Source organism: Mchenga conophoros, linkage group LG13, assembly GCF_057382185.1.
Source record: "Mchenga conophoros isolate Kocher_MC1m ecotype Shallow Benthic linkage group LG13, M_conophoros_male_GT1.1, whole genome shotgun sequence".
In the NCBI taxonomy this organism is placed as follows: domain Eukaryota; kingdom Metazoa; phylum Chordata; class Actinopteri; order Cichliformes; family Cichlidae; genus Mchenga; species Mchenga conophoros.
In genome coordinates, this window is record NC_140538.1 from 5,543,164 (window position 1) to 5,564,917 (window position 21,754).

Here is a 21,754-nt window from a genome sequence, read left to right on the forward strand (position 1 = left end):
ACATACGTCCTCATTAGCCAATTATATTGCAATACTTTGAGACGAGTATTGGTAGTTTGTGTTTGTGCTTCAGCACATGCCTCCTCCCAGTCTTCGGAGGATAAGTCCTCCTGTAAATCTTCCCTCCAGGCATTAAGTTTTCCTAAAGAAGATTCAGGGGAACCCTCTACTAACATATTATATAATTTGGAGATTATTCCCTTTCCAAAGCAATCTCTTTTCATTTCTGTTTCCAAAGTGGAAAACGGAGGGATTGACAAACACTGATTTTGAGATGATCTAATAAAGTTTCTCACTTGTAGATATTTAAATCGATGTTTGCATGGGATATCATACTTGGAAATCAACTCCTCAAATGACATCAAAATCTCACCCTCTGATCCCACGAGATCCCCTATTGTCTTTAAGCCTTTGTCAGCCCACTTCCTAAAACCAGGGTCTGCTCTGCCTGGAGGGAAAAATTGATTACCCCATATTGGGCTAAAGCGTGCGAAAGAGGTGGGTTCACCCAGGTATTTTTTAACCTGATACCAGATCATAATCATATTTCTGACTATAGGATTTTTTGTCTTTTTTTTCAACATTTTGACTTTTGCTGAGTATAGGTACTGGGGAAGGGGAAGAGGTACTGAACTGTTTTCCATATTTGTCCAAGGCGGGGGGGATTTATCTGTAAAATAATACATCATAGTCCTCAATTGGGCTGCCCAATAGTACCAAAGTGGATTGGGACATTTGAGGCCTCCTCTTTCATACGGTAAGTACAAGAGTGATAAACGGAGCCTTGGTCGTCTATCATTCCACAAAAAACGTACAAAAATTGTCTTCAGGTGTGAAAATAAGTTAGCAGGGGGTGACAATGGGATGTTCTGGAACAGGTACAAAAGTTTGGGCATTATGTTTAATTTAAGAACATTAATTCTCGCTATAAGTGCCAAGGGCAAGGGCTTCCATCTATCTAGGGATGAGGTGATTGAGTCTACCATAGGGGTGTAGTTAGCTCCAACAATGTCTCTCAAACATGGCACTATCTTAATCCCCAGATAGGTAAAACAGTCTACCATTTTGAATTGGAAAGAATTTCCAGCACCCTCTCTCTCTTCTGAGTTAAGTATCATTAATGAAGATTTTTCTTTGTTCACTTTATATCCTGATATCCGTCCAAATATGTGTAGTAGATCCAACAAGGCTGGGATAGACTCCTTCAGCTTTTCCAAGAAAAGAATAACATCATCTGCAAATAAAGCAATTCTGTGTTCCTGTTGGTTTACTGATAGACCAGTTATGCTCTTATGGGACCGCACCGCAATGGCAAACGGTTCGATTCCTAAAATAAACAATAAAGGGGACAAAGGGCACCCTTGCCTACAGCCCCGTTTAATTTCAAACGGTTTAGATATAATTCCATTTGTCAGTATTTCAGCATATGGCTCATTATATAAAAGTCTAATCCACCGACAGAAATTATCCCCACAGCCAAATCTTTTTAATATTTCAAATAAATAGGGCCACTCAACTCTATCAAAGGCCTTTTCGGCATCTAATGATAGTAGAGCAGTGTCCGGTTTTCCCTCCTGACTATGAAGAATATCCAACACTCTTCTCACATTATGAAATCCCTGTCTACCCGCAATAAACCCATTCTGATCACAGGTAATTAGATCAGGTAAAAATCTCTCCAGTCTTCGAGCCATAATTTTGCAAAGTATCTTTAGATCCACATTAAGAAGACTTATTGGTCTTAGGTTACCACATTTATTGCACGGTTTACCAGGTTTGGGCAATAAAGTTATCAGGGCTCCTCTTAATGAGACCGGAAGGATTCCCTTTTCAAATGAATCCAAAAACATGTCAAAAAGAGGGGACAGCAGTTTAGTTTTAAATACCCTATAAATTTCTGTCGGCAGCCCATCTGGGCCTGGGGCTTTACCTGTTTTCAAATGGTCTATTGCTATAGATATCTCCTCCTTTGTTATAGGTGTATCAAGATCTGCGCTCATTAGTCCTGAAATGCTGGGCAACTGAAGGGTATCTAAGAAGAGATCTTGCTCTTGTCCCATGTGTGTTATGTCTGAGTTATATAATTTTTCAAAAAAAACCTTAAAAGTTTCATTAATTCCTAGAGGGTCAACAATAACCTGTCCATCACTGTTTTCAACTGAGGCAATGTTTTTCTCATTCTGTAATTGACGGAGGCGCCAGGCTAATAATTTCCCGGGCTTTTCCCCTTGATCATAGAATGTCTGTTTAAGACGCAAAAGATGTGAGGCTGCCTTAGAAGCAGAAAGTTCATTATACTGTGTTCTTAGTAACAGAAGCTTTTGATGGACTCTTGGACAAAAACTTTGAAAATATTCTCCCTCAAGCATCTCAATCTCTGCTTCCAACTTTTTTTGTTTTCTGATAAGTTTGCTTTGCTCTATAACTTGTGAAGCTAATAATCTGACCCCTTATGTAGGCCTTAAAAGCTTCCCATCTTGAGCAGGGTGATGTTTCATCCCTATTAGTATCAAAAAAATGTTTATTTGGTTATCTATGAAAGATATAAATTCTGAGTCTAGGAGCCACTTTTGTTTAAATCTCCACCTAGGGGGATCTCTCTTCAGTCTCAAATCTTCATATATTAACGAGTTTGGCGAATGGTCAGATATTAAAATATTATCATAGTGACAGTCCTTTATTTTATAACTCAAATTGGCAGAAACTAAAAAGTAATCAATACGCGAGTATGATTTATGTGTATGTGAATAGCAGGAGTATTTTAAGACCTTAGGGTTCATATCCCTCCAAATATCCCTCAGATCAAGTTCTTTCATAAAATGTTGAATAGTTTGCCTACTTTTAGGATGAGAGAGATCAATACCTGAGCTCCTATCCAATTCTGGGTTCAACGTACAATTAAAATCCCCTGCTATAATAAGGCTACCAGACAGACACGATACTTTAAGAAAAAGATTATGAAAAAACTTTGGGTCGTCAGTGTTTGGAGCATAGATATTTATCAGGATTATTTTTTCCGTAATAAGTGTGCCCTGTAAAATAACATATCTCCCAGCCTTGTCTTTAATAACCCTTGTCACCTGAAATGGTATAGATTTGTGGATCAAGATCATAACACCTCTTGCCTGAGAAGTGAAGGGCGCAGAATATATACTGCCTTGCCACCTCCTCCTAATCTTCGCCTCTTGACTAGACAACAGGTGCGTTTCCTGTAGCAGCATGATATCAGAGTGCATAGAGTTCAGCCTAGACATTACTTGTTTTACCTTCTCCAGTTTTTGTAGTCCTCTGCAGTTCCAAGAAGAAATTTTAATTCTTATCCCACCAGACATAACATATAACACTGAATGAGCTTCCCAACACATTTGAAATATTAAAGGACAGAGAAACAAATAATACCTGAATGTCAAAAACTACATCCATAACAATGAATACTGAATATGCCCCTTTAACTTGAACTTGGGCACCCATTTCCCTCCCCCTATACATATTGGCACCTGTCTAACAGCTAAAGGTTGTTCCACCCAAAAGTGAGGATCAACCGACTGTGCCTGAACACTTTTCCCTTACCCCACCCCGCTATGCAAACAAAAAACTCGTTATTGAATACGATAAGAAAATCAGGGTACTAATAGTGGCTGTGAGCCTCTGGACCAATAAACAAATAAATATAACAAACTGGCCTTTCTCTCTCTCCCTCTCACTTCTTTTTAAACTTAAAGCTCAGTAATCACCCCTCCATGCCAACACACTGTAGTATGACCATGATTACATCATCTCACCCCGGTCCACCTTCTGACCTCAGAGCCTTCACAAAGTTCTCCGCTTCACCTGGCAGGTTAAAGATGCGGGACTGTCCGTTGTGTGTCACTATCAGTCGCGCAGGAGGAATCATGCCGTACCGGATACCCATGGAGCGAAGCTGTTGTCTCACCGCGTCAAACTCTTTCTGTTTTTTGTGCACTCCGGTCGCTAGGTCCTCATAAAATCTCACCGGGCGATTCTTGAAAAGAATCTGTCCCTTTGCCCTGGCAGCTCTTATCACGGTCATTTTATCCTTGTAATTTAGAAACTTCATGATCATAGTCCTTGGTGCAGCGGTATTTGACATATTCTTCTGGCCGACCCGATGCGCTCTCTCCAGCGTCAGAGTGGTTCATAGCGGCGCCAAGTTCAGAGCCTCCGGTAGCCAGTTTTCCAAGAAAGCGCACGCGTCTTCTCCTTCTGCGTCCTCGGGCAGGTTAACAAGTCTCAAGTTAGATTGTCGCGATCTGGTCTCCAGATCCAGCACTTTGTCCTCGAGGTTTTTGTTGTTATTTTCAAGAGTCCGTACCTTTGCTTCCAAGGTGGTAATGCTATCTTCTGCTGCAGATATCCGGGCCTCCGCCTCATTGACCCGCTTGGCACACTCATTAACATCCTTCCTCACGGTCTCTATTGCTGAAAAAATACCATCAAGTTTGGAGGAAAAATCGGATTTCAAGCTTGCAATAGCCGCCAGTATTACGTCTGAGCCTTCGGCCGTCTTTTCTCTCTCAGTCGGCTCATCATTTCCCTCCTCCACCGCCTGGCTAGCGTTAATATTAGTCTCGCTATCTTCACGGCTAACGCTAGCTTCACAGCTAGCCTCAGAGTTCAACTTAGAAGTGAAGTCAGATAATTTCGATTGAGTCGGTCTACCAATGTTTTTCCCGGGTTTCCTTTGCGAGAGAGGCATCACAGCTGTCCTAGGTGTCGTTCAATGTCTAACAAACGAGTATTATTCAGGATTTTACAGAAAGATAGCGGAGCAGAAGTGGGCACGTCCTTTCAGCCAGCCGCCATTACCGGACCTCCTGTTGAGTAATTTAACATAAAATTGTTTGATAGTGTTAATTTGGAAAGCCAAAACTCTAGCGGGTCCACCAGACCCATGAACACTGGCTGAGTAACAAAAATACGAACACCACACAAGGGTTAAATAAACATTACACCTATATGCTTTATGAAAAGGAAAGTTTTAACCCTAATCTTAAAAGTAGAGAGTGTCTCTGTGTTATGAATCCAAAGTGGGACCTGGCTCTGCAGATGAGAGTGTCATGTTTCGGCTGTGTGGCAGGCAGGAGAGGACCCAAACGCAAACTCACAGAGACAAAAGGTAAACTCAAAAAACACAGCTTTATTGCTGGCGTGGAGTGGGACACGAAAAACAATACAAAATAAACTAAACTGGGAAAAGTAAAGCACAGGGAGCCACAGGGAAAAATCACACAGCTATGATGGAGACTACGACACTGACAAAGAGAAACACAAGGCTTAAATACACAGAGGGATAACGAGGGAATGAGACACAGACACAGAAGGGGAGCAATCAGGCTGGACGAGACAGAGACGCAAAACTAGAAACACTCACATGAGGCATGGACCTACAAAGTAAAACAGGAAACACACTGACTGAATTCTAAACATGCAAACTTAACAGCAACAGGGGAGACATAACATGGAACACAGGGAAGCCATATGACAAAGCCAAAGAGCAAAACCTAAGATAACCATAACAGATCTAGGGAAACACGAAACAGTACCACAAAGGACTCAAAACATAATCCATAATATAAAAACACGAGATCTCTCCAAAATGAAACAGGAAACATGAGAGGCAGACATGACAACATAAGACAACAGACATGAAACACACGAAGGGCAAGGGAGACTTCACAGGGGTTGAAAACACAAGAGGGAACTAATAAGCAAATGAACATAGGAGACCTGATGAGCTTAACATACTATAAACATCAAAATGAACTAAAACTCAAAACACTGGGTCCTAAGACCCAGGATCGTGACAGAGAGGCCTGAAAGCTGGAGGCTCTGCCTCCCGTTTTACTTTTAAATACTCCAGGAGCCACATGCAAGCCAGCAGTCTGACAGCAAAGTGCTCTGTTGGGGTGATACAGCACTATGAGGCATGATTATTCAAGATTTTGTTGTAAATTTGAGCAACATGTGAGTAATTTAGCTAGCATGGAAAAGGAGAATTCAATACAAAAACTGCAGATATGCTTTGCTATATATTTATCCAGTGTGCCAAATGTGCTATATTTTTAGATGATAGACATTTTTGACCTACTTTGGTTATCACAGTGTGTACATTTATAATTTTGCCTCAATGCCATCTCATTCGTTCATCTGCTATTTTGCATATGTTTACGTTTTTCTTTGTGGTTTAAAAAAATGAAATGAGATCAAAAAGAACATTTAATGTCAAGATAAAGGTTTGAGCACAGGTTATGCTGACCATGTCATCCATGGTTCAAGCTTTGCCATTCCCCATCACTATTTTCCCCTTATTTTCAGTCAAGACTCGACACTTTTGGACTTACTCCAAATGAAAGTCACCAGCACACTGATTAGAATATTTTAAAGTCCAGGTTCATTTATTCATTTATACCAAAGACCTATTTTCAGCAAGGAAACGCCTTGACAATGGGTCATCATAAGCTGTGACACAGTCCTGCACATCATGTGGTTGTGTTTTATTTAGGAAATAGAAGTAGGTCACTAAAGTCACTCAAAAGTCACCACGCATCATTTAGACCGAGCCCTGTACCCATGCCTGTGTAAGCGTAACTTATCAAGTAAAATGCTTTAGTGATCGATAAGAATAGAAAAGCTCATTTATGGTGCAATTAGGCAAAGTTTTTGTATTGGGGAAGGAAACGTACTTCAGACGGTGGCAGGTTGTTGTGAGGATGTGAGAGGATGTTCTAAAGTATGGCGCTTGCTCCGACTCTCTCTTTGCCAGTGAGTATGTGGATCGACTAATTGGCTGTTCTGCATTACTGAGACAAGTACATCCATGTCCACAAATATTGATTGGACTAACCAGGATAATTTAGTTATTCTGCAGTTATTCCGGTTTCTTGTTACATACAGCTAATGCTGGATCATTAATGACAATAAATGGGGCAACTCTCCTCTTAAAAGCTTCCCATAGTGAAGGTTTTTACAGTTTTGGGGAGAAATCCCTTGTGAGCTTAACTACAGCTCTTAAAACTCCTCGAACTACAACATCTCTGTCTTATCTTTCCCCCGTTGTGTTCATCTTACAAACCTGATGAGCTGCATCAATGTCTTTGTTTTGGTTGGTCTCCTTTCTTTTCCCGAACAGCTTCTAAATTCCCGAAACACTGAAGCAGGCTTGTAGTTTTGCATGAAGTAGGAGAAAAAGGGTTTTCTCATTTCTCTAATTTGTTCCTAACTGTGTCTTCTGTGCTTTGTACCCCTGCCTCTGACTTGGAAATCAGTGTCAGCACGCCATATTGAAAGAGGTCTTAACTCCTAAAATACATCTGGAGTGGAGAGGACAGAGGAAAGGAGGCTTGGTGGAGGGGCAGAGGTGCTGTTTTTGTCTTCAACATGTTAAAGAGGGATGACACAGTTGTGGAATATGCAAACCACAACCAGAGGAGAACTCGTAGCTATATAATAGTTATCTTGTCATATTTTACCATATTGTAAATTAATTAAAAGTATTCCGCAAAACATATCATGAGCATTAATTGCGGGGCGATCGTGGCTCAAGAGTTAGGAGTTCGCCTTGTAATCGGAAGGTTGCCGGTTTGAGCCCCGGCTCGGACAGTCTCGGTCGTTGTGTCCTTGGGCAAGACACTTCACCCGTAGCCTACTGGTGGTGGTCAGAGGGCCCGGTGGCGACAGTGTCCGGCAGCCTTGCCTCTGTCAGTGTGCCCCAGGGTGGCTGTGGCTACAATGTAGCTTGCCATCACCAGTGTGTGTGAGTGGGTGGATGACTGGATATGTAAAGCGCTTTGGGGTCCTTAGGGACTATTAAAAGCGCTATATAAATACAGGCCGTTTACCATTTACAGCAAAAATTGTATGGTGCATTTGTGCCTAATGTCACAGTGAGGTTAGAAGTCCCATTTAGGGAGATAATAATAATAATGTATACTTTATTCATCCCCGTGGGGAAATTACTTGTTTTTTCTCTGCATTTGACCCATTCGCTCAGGGAAGCAGTGGGCAGCCACTAAGCAGGCGCCCAGGGAAGTTGCCTTGTCTCCTCTCCTCTAATCTTTGTGTGAGGGGAGTGAGTGAAGGATTTAAGGATATGCAGCTTGGAAAACGAGGAAAGGTCAAGGTCCCCCTCTGTGGTGCTTCTGGCTGATCAATATGCAATGGATCAAACATTATCAGACGACTGTAGCTGTGTGTGAGAATCCTCTGTATTGTTAGTGTCAGTTTGCAGCAGTAGATTAAATCATGTAAAATACCCACAATCTGACACTGAATTTAATGTTCTGGTGAACATAGTGTTACTTTGGGAAAAAGCGACACTCTCTTATCTTCTCTTATTGAGTTACTTATTAAGTAACTGAAGTACAAAAGTCTTATTTGAAAAATAAATCTCTGACAACTAATAAAGTAAACACTTTTAAATGCATAACTCTGGTGGAAATAGTTTATATGAGGCAGAGAAACTGTGTCTGTCTGTGTGTGTCACCATAGCTGCTTAGTTCACAATGCTGCGGCATCACTTATTCAACAGGGACAAATTAGGCAAAGACAGACGTGGCTAAAGACAAGGACAGTTATGAATGGGAACCGACAGAGGGCCTGTGTGTTTAAGTGTGTATATTTGTATGTTTGCCGTATTTCTGGCTTGTTTGAAGTAAATCCAGTGCATTAGTAGAAACAATCCAGCTGTTTAAAGTCATTCTCTGGAGCCAGAACATATGTGCGCTCATCTTACTTCTTGGGTTTAATGCCTCCATTTGTTTGTCATTAATTGACTGCAACAGCAAAAGACATTATTTTCATTTCGTCCTTTACTCTGGGTTACAGAGTCTCTATAGACCTTCAGATCTAAACAGAAACACTTTTTTTTTCATTGCATTTATACATCATGCACACTGCTCAGCGTATGGTGCAAAAAGTCTGTGCTGAATACACCACCAACTGGTTTGTCAAGTCTGAGAAATCAGATGTGATGAGTGAGTGATGGACCTGACTGTCGCCGTACTCGCTGGCTACCAACTCATGATTTATGTGTTGGTAGCCAGTGAGCGTGTCTCAGATAATGCTTCTTTCTCTCACTTTAAATAAATAAAATATTAAAACAAATGAATAACTGAAGTGATGAGTTTATACTTATAATGAAAGAGTTCAGACCAGAAGGATGCTTTCTTATCAACTTCTATAGGCCCAGAGATGTGTTTGCAACCATAGGGATTGTCTATATATGACTCTATATATATGACCCAGATTGGACTTGGACCCAGCTTCAGTAGCTGATAGCTTATCCATTAGACCACTGGGCATCTTTGCAATGTGACCTAATTTGCTGGTTGAGTGAGAATGAAGTTATGAAACCCTTTTGAAAGGTTATAGGTTTTGTAAATTTTGTAACATATTAGAGATTTTCAGATATTTGTTGGATAAGGATTTCGTTTTCTGCATGTTTCTTGTAAATGTGGCAATGTTTGCAATCTCAGCTTGTCTACCTCCAGCCATCCCATGCACAACAGTGATACGCATGCATCACTTCATTGTTGACATTTTTTCATTACTTAAAAAAAACTGTTTTATTTGTTTATATTTATTTATATTTATATTTATTTATTGTCTTTCTGTTTTTATGACCAAATTTGTTTTCACCAGCTTTTATGATTCTGGTAGTTTCATAACCCTTTTTGCATTATTATATCTAATGTTACAATGTCCCTTTTTCGGTCACGAAAATGAATTAATGCCATAATTTAAAAAAAGACATGAAAAATTAAATAAATTAACCTAGTGACAAAGTGGCTACACTGAGGTGAACTGAAGCATGATCATCACTTCCTTGAGAAAGGGGCACATCAGGCCAACAAGCTGAAACGGGATGAAACTGAAATCTGAGACAGTCCTTTGGAGCTCTTAGAGCAGAAGAGCAAGCTTATACCAAGCTTGCATGGGTTTATGTTAGGCGTGTGTTCAACAGGCGCTCTTACAAGTTTAGCAGTGTGTCTGTGTTTGTGTGTGTGTGTCTGAAGGTTCTGCAGTGTGTCAGTCCACAGGGGCCGTGTGCTCTCTGTCACGGAGAATAGATAAAACACAATGTGCTCCCTGTTCTCGCTCTCGCTTTGTCTCTCACTCATTATCACTCAGAGTTTTTCTCTCGCAGTTGTGATTCTCTTCTTTTTTGAGACCACATCCGCGCTTAATCCTGATCGCTGAATATGTTTTATAATAGTTTTGTCCACACTGAAAATTATACACTCCATAAAAGCTGTACACAGCTCCCACGATATTAGAGATTGGTTTGAGGAATTCCATTTTTATGCTTTGATCACATGTTGCTTTTTACACCAGAAGTGACCATATTTGCCCGATCAATAAGAAAGGCCTAATACGGTTTTACTCAGCTGAGTTCAAATGAACTGAAAAGATTTTCTGTAGCAATCTGTAAATGTTTTTTCCTCCTGTTAAAGAGGGCATTTTACCATGGGAGTGCATGATGCTTCGCTCGGTGTTTCTAGTTTGGTAAACAAGTTGGCTGCACAGATAGTTTGGCATTGAAAGACTTGGATACTTGGTCTTAGTCTTGGGCACTCCCCAGTCACTCCTGACTTACTAAAATACAGCATGATTGTACAACACGATGATTTTATTGTCAGTTTTCTCCCTGGATTATAATAATAATGGATTGGATTTATATAGCGCTTTTCAAGGCACCCAAAGCGCTTTACAATGTCACTATTCATTCACTGGTGGAGGTAGCTACAGTTGTAGCCACAACTGCCCTGGGGCAGACTGATAGAGGCGAGGCTGCCATATCGCGCCATCGGCCCCTCTGGCCAACACCAGTAGGCGGTAGGGTAAAGTGTCTTGCCCAAGGACACAACGACCAGGACAGAGAGTCCAGGGATCGAACCGGCGACCTTCCGGTTACAGATGCGCTTCCCAAACTCCTGCGCCACAGTCGCCCCATAGTATTTCATTCATGTTAATTGCATAAATGTAGACCCTAAAATCAGAGTGACATATATTATTACATTACCATTGTTGTTTTCATGTTGGAGGAGAGAACGTCAGCGTGTCAGCGTACAGCGTGTCTGGAGCGGCTTAGAGCCAAGAGTTCACCAAAGTCATGTGATTTCACTTCAACCTTGACAGCCAGTGGGGCTGTGTGTTTGTGTGTGTGTGTCTCTGTGTGTTTAGAGAGCTGGCAGGTGTGGAAAGGAGTCATGACTTGTTGAAGGACCTTTATTTTTGGGCCAGTCTGGATCACTAGGAGTTCACACTTTCTCACACATGCTCATACACAGTAGAAGCTGCACAGCAATATACAGCTGAGTCACACTTTTGCCCCTTACACCCAGGGCTATTGTTTGAAGTTTCTACCTGGGGAAAAAAGAAAAAGAAAAGACCCAAATTTAGTCAACAGCTGCATAAAATAACCAATCTTGGGCTTTGTGGATAAGATACATTTTGCTCAATTTATTATCAAAATATACTCCTGCTTAGTAAATTGCAAAAAGGGTAATAAACAAAAATTAAGCTGTTCAAAAAGTCCTTAATTGCATCTCTAATTCATTTTATACAGTAGCAGTGAAGTAACAAAAAGTCCCTACATATGTTTTGGTCATGGTAGTTGTAGACTAGCTGGCTGTTGGACTCCACTAAGGCTTCCCTTTGTTCCAGATTGTTAATGATTTTTATGGAAAGAATTTACAGGTATAGGATCTCACCTATGCTAGTAGTCGATTATTAAGTCCTGTTGGCCTCATCGAGTGACAGCCTCGAGCTCATACTAGGGCGGTTTGCAGCCGAGTGTGAAGTGGCAGAGTTGAGAATTAGCACCTCCACTTTACAGTTATTAACATAAACCACACACACACACACACACACACACACACACACACACACACACACACACACACACATGCTTTTGATGCATTAGGGCAGATGAGGCAGGATGGAGGAAAACCTGCTCAATTGAGTTAAAGGCTACAATTTAATTTCCCTATGTGCGCATTTGTTTGTCTGTGTGTGTCTGTATGTGTGCCTTTTCCGCTATAAATAAGTGTACAGTTTAAGGCTTTTCGAAAGAAAAAATATATATTAAATTTGACTACTTGTTTGATATACAACACAATATGCACAGTGAAGTACTAACTGATGAAAACCATGTGACGTTTGATCTGCCAGTGAAATCAAGTAGCAGATATACAGTATTGTTCTGTTTGTTTATAACCAATCAAATCTAGATTGAATTAACATACATCTCACATTAACATGTTTGATTTTTATGAAAACTGAAAAATGGATTTGTTTTATATGAAGTCATATGATGAAGTTATTCCCTGATTAATCTTAAAATGTTCCTTTTACCAGTCGAACGCGATGACAAGTAAATCTAGAGCATGTGCCATGTGTATGGGTGTGAATTCATAATAACAAAACCAGCGGACATACACACATGCACACTGAAGGGCCTTTTCCTTCCTCTTCAGCATCTATATTTAGTGACATCTGCACCTGAGTTTGAGCACGCTCAGTAGCAGTAGATGAATGGAGAGCTGTGACCTCAAAGGCACTGTGTGCATGTATGCTGTGATCTTTGAGGTCCTGATGGACACAGCGCTTTTTTCTTTTCTGATGTTGTTTCCATTCTAAGGTTCTACACCAGTGTTTATACTTTTGAATGTTTGTTGTGTAGGTCTCTGATTTTAAGTTTGGGGCTTCACATATTCTTTTATTGTAAATGTAGAACTAAAATTACCCACACCTTCCTTTTCCAGGCAAAAATTATGGACAATCTCAGATTGCTAGGGAAAATTTGTTGGCAAGTGATGCGATTAGTCGTTAGCATATTGCTACAGTTTCCTGTAGTTTGCATGGAATATGCAACACGTTTTCACTCCCAAAGCGCAACATTTTGCGCCAGGTGACAACACGTCCCTATGTTACGAGATCGGAAAAATTAGGAAAAATGAGAACCGTTCTACGCATGTAATGTTTTTTTTACTTAAATTGCTTTGGAAAACACTATCTAACATCATTAAAGTGCTGGTTAAAGTTAGGGATAAGGTTATGGTTAGGGTTAGGGAATACATGGCTGGAATGTGTATTAGCACGGGAGCGTTATTCTACCGGATTTCATCCCTAACCCGGTGCATAGCATAAGAATGTGGAAGGTCACCTTTCGCGTTCCCCGGGAATGCCTCGGGACTTGACAAATCGTCAATATATTACGCCTCAGGAGTGAGAATGGGCTGGAAAATGTCTGCAAACATTTGCCAACTACATGCCAAACAGTAATTGGTAATTTTAACTTTGCAGGTGATTGGTCTTTAAGGGGTTTAGAGAGAGTGCCTGGTTACCTGGCCTTTGCCTGCTGGGCCTCGTCAGGCACATCCCAAATAACCAGCATGGACCTTCATAAAAAAAACTTGGGTGTGTGAGGAGTTTGTTAAGGCCCTGGAGCAGGACTTTTGGCTGCCCTCAAAGAAATTCTGGCAAGCCATCAGATGATTAGGGAGGAGAAAATCATCTGGTCACACTATGTGCAGCGGGGATGGAACACTGCTGACTTCCACTGTGGATATAGTTGGGTGTTGGAAGGAATACTTGGATGATCTCCTCAACTGCTTCCATGGAGGAAGCACTCTAGGAATGTGGGGGGTACCTTATCCATCACTAGGGGTGATGTCACTGAGATAGTTAAACAACTCTCATCCACCCAAGTAGAAGGGGCCCTGGGGTCAATGAGATTCGGCCTGAGTTCCTTAACCCTCTTGATGTTGTGGGGTTGTCTTGGTTGACCCATCCTTGCACAGAGATCTGGCACGATTCCTCTGGATTGGCAGACCATTGGATGGTTTGCCTTTTTAAGAAGGTGGAACAGAGAGTTTTAAAGGGGGATCACAATCCACAGCCTCCCTAGGAAGATCTGTACCGGAGTCCCGTAGAAGAGAGTCTATCCATTAGTTAAACCTCGGACTCAGGAGGAGCAATCTGGTTATTGTCCTATCCAGAATGCTGGATAAACTGTTTATCCCCTTGAGAATGTATGTGGGTGTGTTGGGGTGTTTTGAGAGTATGGGGTATCTTGTGGTGGGGTATATAGTAGGGGTATATTGCTACAGGCCATTCCCAGTTGCGTTGGTTTCCACCAAGGCTGCCTTTTGTCACCAGTTCTGTTCAAAAAATGTATGAAAAGGGGAATGAACGCCATTTTAACAGAGTAACCAAGTGATGGAAGGTTTGCACTTTCTCAGGATCTGGTTTCTGCTTTTTGCATTGATCTCTCAGGTGGGTTGAGAACACCTTGTTTGCCGGGAAAAGGAAGGTTACTAAAGGAACTGTTACCTCCATGACCCAGGCTTGAATAAGCAAAGGTGGATGGGTGGATGAACAGCCAGATTGTTATACTTCTGGTTGCAAAAAGACTTCTGGTGCTGTAGCAGTTATGGGAAACAGCCCATTTTATTCATCAAAAACAGCTATCATTGGCCTGCTTTACTGCTTCCAAACAATCTGCCTGACTTATAACTACACTTAATGTCAATCCCTCTCTATAAAACATTTTTCCCCTGGATAATTTTAGTGTGTATGGGTTTAGAAAAACAACACATCCCCAATACACTTGTCAGTACACCTACATGTTCTTTCCATATCTGTCACAAAGACAACACACTTTCTTTGCTTGATAGACAGAGGCAACAAAAACAGCCCAAATCTGAGTAATTTTGTTGTTTATAGATCGTTCAGTCTTGTCACCAGAATGCAACTGTCCCTCCTCTGTCAGTTTCATGGTAATTTTTTGCCTCTCTCATCTGTCCATCTGCCACAATGACTTCCTTCCTTCCGTTTGTTCTTCTAGAAAATGCAGATGGATGAGAATAATTATCTTGTTAAACCTCAAAATGTTCACAGTGTACTGTCCTGCCTAATGATGAAGATCCATTAAGCGGGGAAAGAAAAAGAAGTGCCATTCCAGGAACAAGTACTGGATATAAAATGTGTTTTAACAACTACAACTGCAGATCAGGAAGAGTGCTACCCTCTTCCCCCTCCTCTTTCTCCTTCACTGTCGTACTGGAACGAGCCAACAAACTTTCTCTGTCCTCCCCCTCATCCGTCTCCCTCTCTTTGCTTTCCATCTCTTACTGTATACATTACTGAACCCACGCCTGTTCGCCTTCACTGCACGAGTCTTCGCTTACTGCTGTTCACGGTGTGCGTGTGAATGTGTGAATGTGTGTGTTCACATTGGGATTATCACCACCGTGGGTGGTACAATCTGCTGGTAGAAACTCAGTGAACCCTTCAGCCAGTACCCACTTTCATCATATTGCTCAAGTGTGCTAAGGCGCAGACATACATGCTTTGATTTATACTGTATGCACACACACGTGCAGGCACTCAATAATCTCCACTTCCCTCAACTTCTCCCTAAAACCATTCAGACTCCTCGATATTTGCATATGGGTCTTATGCGTGTGAGAGTGTGGCTGTGAGTGTTTGTGAGGTATATATTTGACGTGTGGGTGTCTGACAGGATATGTGTCAATCTCAACTGCACGCCACAGCAGTTTCTTCCTTGAACTTTCTTGCCACATTGCCAGTGTGTCTTGCAAGTGGCACTGTGATATTTTGGCCCAACAGGATGCCACAGTTGTACGGTTTCTCACAGGTTGGTAAAAAATTTTTGGTTGCGTTGCTTTTTTTTTTTCCAATACCATAAGCACATAACGGAAAATACTGTGAAAACCACATGTGAAACAATCACATCATAGGGCTGTCCTTTGAATGATCCCCTATTTAAAACTTCTTTTGGTAGGGTTTGTGTTTTTTCATTGCATAATTGTGCATGCAAGAGAGCAACATAGCATGCAAAAACATTTGACAAAACAGACCTCACATTTACATACCTGCCACTCTAACTGTAACTGGGACAAGGTGACTGAAACTTTGAAGAAGGGAAGGCAGAGCAGGGTAATGCACCCCCTGTTCTTGCTCCACTGATCTCTGCTAATTAGCTTGCAGTGATGGTGCATAGTGATAGCAGAATAAGAAGCAGTTTTCCATCAGACCACGTGCCCCTTGTCTAAAAGTCTAGATTTTTTATGCGTTTTCAAATTCAGATGGTATCAAATCTGGGAAGTTGTTGGTAGGGCTGGGTGGCTGGAAAATTGTATTTAAATTTAATTTGCAGTTTTGGTTTCCAGCGGTATTGGAATAAAACTAGTAATTCTAGGAAACTCGTGTTTTTTTCCCCTTGTGTTGTGAGTCAGTGCACCTCTTTCTTTTACTTGATTGCACTTTTGACCCTGCCGAAAGTTAGAATTCACTTGATGTTTAGCTCAGTTCCAGCCTAAAAGAGAGTCCTCAGCCAACAAGATGTGTTTAGAGGATGCAACACTCACAAGGTGCCTTCAGGTGAAGCTGTGCAAGGATTTTTAATGGTTTCCTTTGTCTACATCTCACTTTGCATCTCTTGCCCTGTTCGCTTGTCAGAGTAACAACTTTGCAGCTGGTTTTAGCTCACTCGCCCTGTGGTTTCCATGTTGGTCTCCTGAGGCACGCAAGTCCGCTGCAGCCTGGGCAACCTTCTGCTTCTGGCTTCACTTGCAGGCATTGTCTGGAGGATGGTCTTGTAAGATGTACCGTTTGGTCAAAGACGCACCCTAATCGGGGCTTAAATCCCTACCAGACTAACCTGTGTCCCCCATCTTCTCACTTCTTCATTTAAATAATTTTTCATTGGAATTATATCATATATATTTAAATGGTCTTACTGCTGCATGAAGTTCATGCATTTTAAAACTGATAGCGCCTGATTGTTATAAATTGCTGAGTCACACCACTTAAGAGTTATCTGAGCACAATGTAGCTTGCCATCGCCAGTGTGTGAATGTGTGTGTGAATGGGTGGATGACTGGATAAGTAAAGCGCTTTGGGGTCCTTAGGGACTAGTAAAGGCGCTATATAAATACAGGCCATTTACCATTTACCACATGAATCTACGGGCCTCATTCAGTGTGATTTTCCGCTTACTCAGGATATCTAACCAACATAGATAGCGCTGGGCGGTATAATCAGAAATATCTATCGCAGTTGTTTTCTCTCTGCGAGTCTAGCAGCTTCATATTTTGATAGATATTATTTTTGCATCAGGTTTGCAATGACTCATTGTTCTATCAGGAGTATATAAAAAACCCCATTTAATACTATCATTAAAAAAAAACAAAGCATAAATACAATACAATAAACAACCAAAACATTACATAAGCTACTCTTATTGACTCTGCTAACTAGCTGCCTTAGCTGCCTCGTAACATCCTTGCAAACACCAATTTCCTTAAACGTGCAATGATACTTTGAGAAAAATGACATGTTTTACATATTTGCATGTCTTTTGTTTAATGCTTTTCATAACTGCAATGCTTTGTATCTCTATCTATCTTATCTTATCTCTAAATGTTTTTATTCTGGGGGATTGTGATTTTTTTATGCGTGTTGTCCTTTATGGACCCCTGGAAAACTGTGTAGGATGAGTGAATGGTCCTGACACGTAAAAAAGTAGAGAAGCATTGTTAATAAATTATTATTTATTAAAGAATCATTTTCTTATTTTCAGGAAATAATTCAGTTTCATTTAGTATAAAAGGAATTAAGTTGACTCTTATGAGTACACTGCAGCATGAGCTGCTAATTTGGCATCATTTAGTAAGAGTTTGTCTAATTTTTTTTTGTATTTGCCTTCTTTTTGTCTTTTTCTTATTTTATTCCTCATTACCTTTCTCTCTGCAGATTGACCTGGAACCAGAGGGGAAGGTGTATGTTGTTATTGACCTATCAGGATCTTCCAGTGAAGGTAAGAACTCAGTGAAACTGTTTTATGAAGCTCAGCGGGGTCTGTCATGTATGTAACACAGAGCGACTGCTCTCGGTCTCACTTATCTCTTGTTAAGAGCTGCTGTGTAACTATCGCAGGAGCTTTCAGTGTAAAGTGATGATGATGATGATGTATTTTGAGGCAAAAGCCTGTGTTTGTCAAGTCACTCTGACTCTCACAGCTGCTGCTACATTCACACCTTCTCCTCCTTGTATTGCAGAAAACCAGTGTTGCCACATTCAGATGTATTAAAACACCTTGCATGTGTGCAAAGTCCTTCTACATATTTGCAGCATGTTTTATAAACTTTAATAAATTATATCAAAAAATTCAAATAAGCTCATATAACAAATATTGAAGATAAATAGGATATTAATAACACTATCTTTAAGATGGGACAGAGTAATAGGATACATAAATATGCAATGACAGTTCAATCATTTGTTATTTTGCATTTTGTAATAACAACGCTAGTAGTGATATATTTGTGAAGTTAAATATGTAAGTACAATTCAAAGGTATGCCAGAGCTAAAATAAAAGCATAGACTACACCATTAAATGGTAAATGGCCTGTATTTGTATAGCGCTTTTACTAGTCCCGCCTAGGGACCCCAAAGTGCTTTACACACCCAGTCATCCACCCATTTACACACATATTCACACACTGGTGGAGGCACGCTACAGTTGTAGCCACAGCTGCCCTGGGGCAGACTGACAGAAGCGCCATCGGCCCTTCTGGCCAACACCAGTAGGCGGCAGGTGAAGTGTCTTGCCCAAGGACACAACGACCGAGACTGTCCGAGCCGGGGCTCGAACCGGCAACCTTCCGATTACAACGCGAACTCCCAACTCCCAACTCTTGAGCCACGGTCTCTTATCATGCAGCTAGAAACAGTTAAAAAGTTAAAGTTTCTAACTGCAGGAGCTCAAGTATACCACTTTGGCCCTCCTTGTTGTGTTGTTAGGGTACATCCTTTGGACTTTCTGGTTGTATTGCATAGAGACAAACACATGTTATGTAGTTTTAAAATAAAATACTCGAATTGTAACATGCAGTGAATATAGTTAAAAACAACCTAACAATATTATTTTAAGTGCTAGCAAAGGCACAGTCAGAAGAAGGGAATGAGTGCATGTAAAGTGTAGAAGACAGCTTTGGCTTTGTCACTTAAAGAGATGCCCTAAGTATGCACAACTCAAAGCCTTCCTAAAATTTAAACTGTCATAAAAAAAGAAATTACAGTCCATATAGTTTTTCTGATAGAGGTAAAATAGGTAAAATAATGATGTGTAAAGTCTCCCAGAAACACAGAATGATGGCAAAATTGTAAAAACATCAGCAAAAAGCTGCTATTTTTTATTTCATTTTTAAAAATGGTCGTTAAACAAAAAAGTTTGAACCTCTTGATTTATAAAAGTCCATCAGATTAAGGAAAAAAATATCTAATATAAAAAACCCAGAACAGTCTGCACAGCCTTTGTTAAATGACTGCACTCATACTGATCGTCATTATAGTTTCACATCCTTTCTCCAATCATCTTAATGTGCAGTTTTTGAGCTTTTAGTGGGTATTAAGTGAAAGGAAAGTGAAAGCAATAATGTAAGCATAGTGCTCCATTTGTATTAAGAGAACGTAGGTTTTTGCTCTATAATGCAGCATACACTTTAAAAATGACAATTATTTGGAATTAGGAATAGAGGAACAAAGAGAATGTAAAAACAATGTTGGTGTTAGATGAACCAACAGATATGTGTGTTTAGTTCTAAGTTACTTCTCTTTTTTGTTTTTGTTACTCAGTGAGAACGTGAAGTCAGGAGTGAGTCACCCTGTCACTGCACAGAATTTGCAGCATTACATTAGGAAATAGATGTGTCAGATTCCCTATGTGTTTCTATGACAATGATATTGTGCAGCCAGCGCTCTTCTTCGATATAAGTTAAATGATGCAATCAGAGTTTGACTGTAAACTCAGAGATCACCTCATCATTTAAGATATGAGACACAGTGCTTCGAGAGAGCCTCGAGCTGTAATCTTGTACTCCTACGTGTTGCTGTATGTTTCACTGCAAAACAAAGATGTAACAGTGTAGTTGAGAAGGAGTGCAGATGCTGATGTGATATACAGAACTAGTACTTACACTTGCAACAAGACTATAATCGTTGATGCTTTGACTAAATGCTGAGGCCCCATAGACTGCATGTAAAAGATGGACATAAGGTTCAAGATATATAAAAATGAAGAACTGATATGTCAAATATTCGCACATGACAAAATAATCAGCCCAGCCCAGTTAGGGCAGCAGAATCACTTTCCAATTTATCGTGGTTCTCTTCCCTTTCAGTAACCATTACTCTGCAACCACACTATGCCTGACTAAAGTAAGCTGACAACCACTAACCGGTTCACTTTTCTGTTGCTGCAGCAACTTCTCACTTGTGGAGCGAGGTACTTCCCGCAGCAAACCTGCTTCCTTAGTCATATACAAAAGTATAGTTAGGCTGTTGTTACAGTGTTGAGTGAAGCATTGGAGACGGGCAAGCTGTTGATGAATTAATACTTAGTTTAATTATTGATTTATTGTCTTCTCTTGCAGTGATTTTTCTTCTCCATTTTGAGTAGTGTAAGCTAACCATAGCACTGCAACTGTGTGGCTCTACACTGAGCTTTGATTTACAGGTGTGACTTCAGTTTGTGCACGGCCTGACTGAGTTACTGCAGTATAAAAACTGAGCATTGCATATCTGATGTTTGCTTCAGCTAAGTAAATAAAATGAAGCTGAGGATGATTTTGACCGATCGCATCCATTTTTCAGATTTTCAATCAATTTTGCAATATTATTGTTTTTTTGAATTATATTTGCTATCATGCAATGAAAATCTGAAATTATTACACCACCGGATGGATGTAGCCACGGTGACATCCTTTACAGCTTTGTGCATTAATTTGTTTCGAAATGCCAGTTCTGCCAGTTTGGGTGATTTGTAGCAATACCTGAATATCTTGATGCATTCTCAATCATCCAGGAAAGTAAATCTCCAAAAGTTGATTCTGTTCATCTGGACGTAGCGTTTTGTGGGAGAAACGTTTCATCACTCATCCAAGTGACTTCTTCAGTCTCGGACTTTAGACCCTAACCCATCAGCAAATTTGCTGATGACACCACCATCCTAGGACTGATCGAGAACAACAATGTTTCAGCTACAGAGAGGAGGTTCAGCATCTGAAGCAATGGTGTGAAAACAACAACCTGCATCTGAACACAGCCAAGACCAAGGAGATGGTAACCGACTTCAGGAGAACAAGGCGATCTGAGCACTCTACCCTCTACATTGATGGGGAGGAGGTAGAAAGGGTAGAAAGGAATTAAGTTCCTCGAAGTCCACATCTCGGCCGACCTTACCTGGTCCACAAACATTTCCCACCAGGTAGGGAAAGCACAACAAACGCTGTACTTACTCAGGAAACTGCGTCATGCCCAGTTACCCCAGAGACTGCTAGTGAACTTCTACCGTTCCACCATCGAGACCCTTCTGACTTACTGCTGCACACTCAGGTTCAACTGCTGTACTGTGGACAACAAGAGGAAAGTGCAGCGGGTGGTGAGGGCAGCAGAGTGGGCAATTGGCACCTCACTAATCCCCCTCGGAGACATTTAAACTGGCAGACTTCAGCAGAAAGTCAATATCATCATCAAAGACCCCTCGCACCCTGGACACTAACCGTGTATTTCACACACATGGAGAGATGCCAAACTGCCTTTCATTGTTCTTGCAACAGTGACGATAAAGAGCTATTCTATTCTATTCTATTGTTGTGGAGATGTAACTACTGAGTGATATGCGCACGCAAATTAGCAAAATAC

At 40.8% G+C, this 21,754-nt stretch overlaps 1 protein-coding gene across 1 annotated transcript in view; it reads left to right on the forward strand.

Moving 5' to 3' along the window:
* LOC146560731 (protein kinase C epsilon type-like) overlaps window positions 1–21,754 on the forward strand; it is a 97,953-nt gene that overhangs the window by 24,619 nt on the left and 51,580 nt on the right. The window contains exon 2 of the mRNA XM_085296145.1: window positions 17,803–17,866. Coding sequence (XP_085152271.1) covers window positions 17,803–17,866 — 64 coding nt within the window. The remainder of the gene's footprint in view (window positions 1–17,802; window positions 17,867–21,754) is intronic.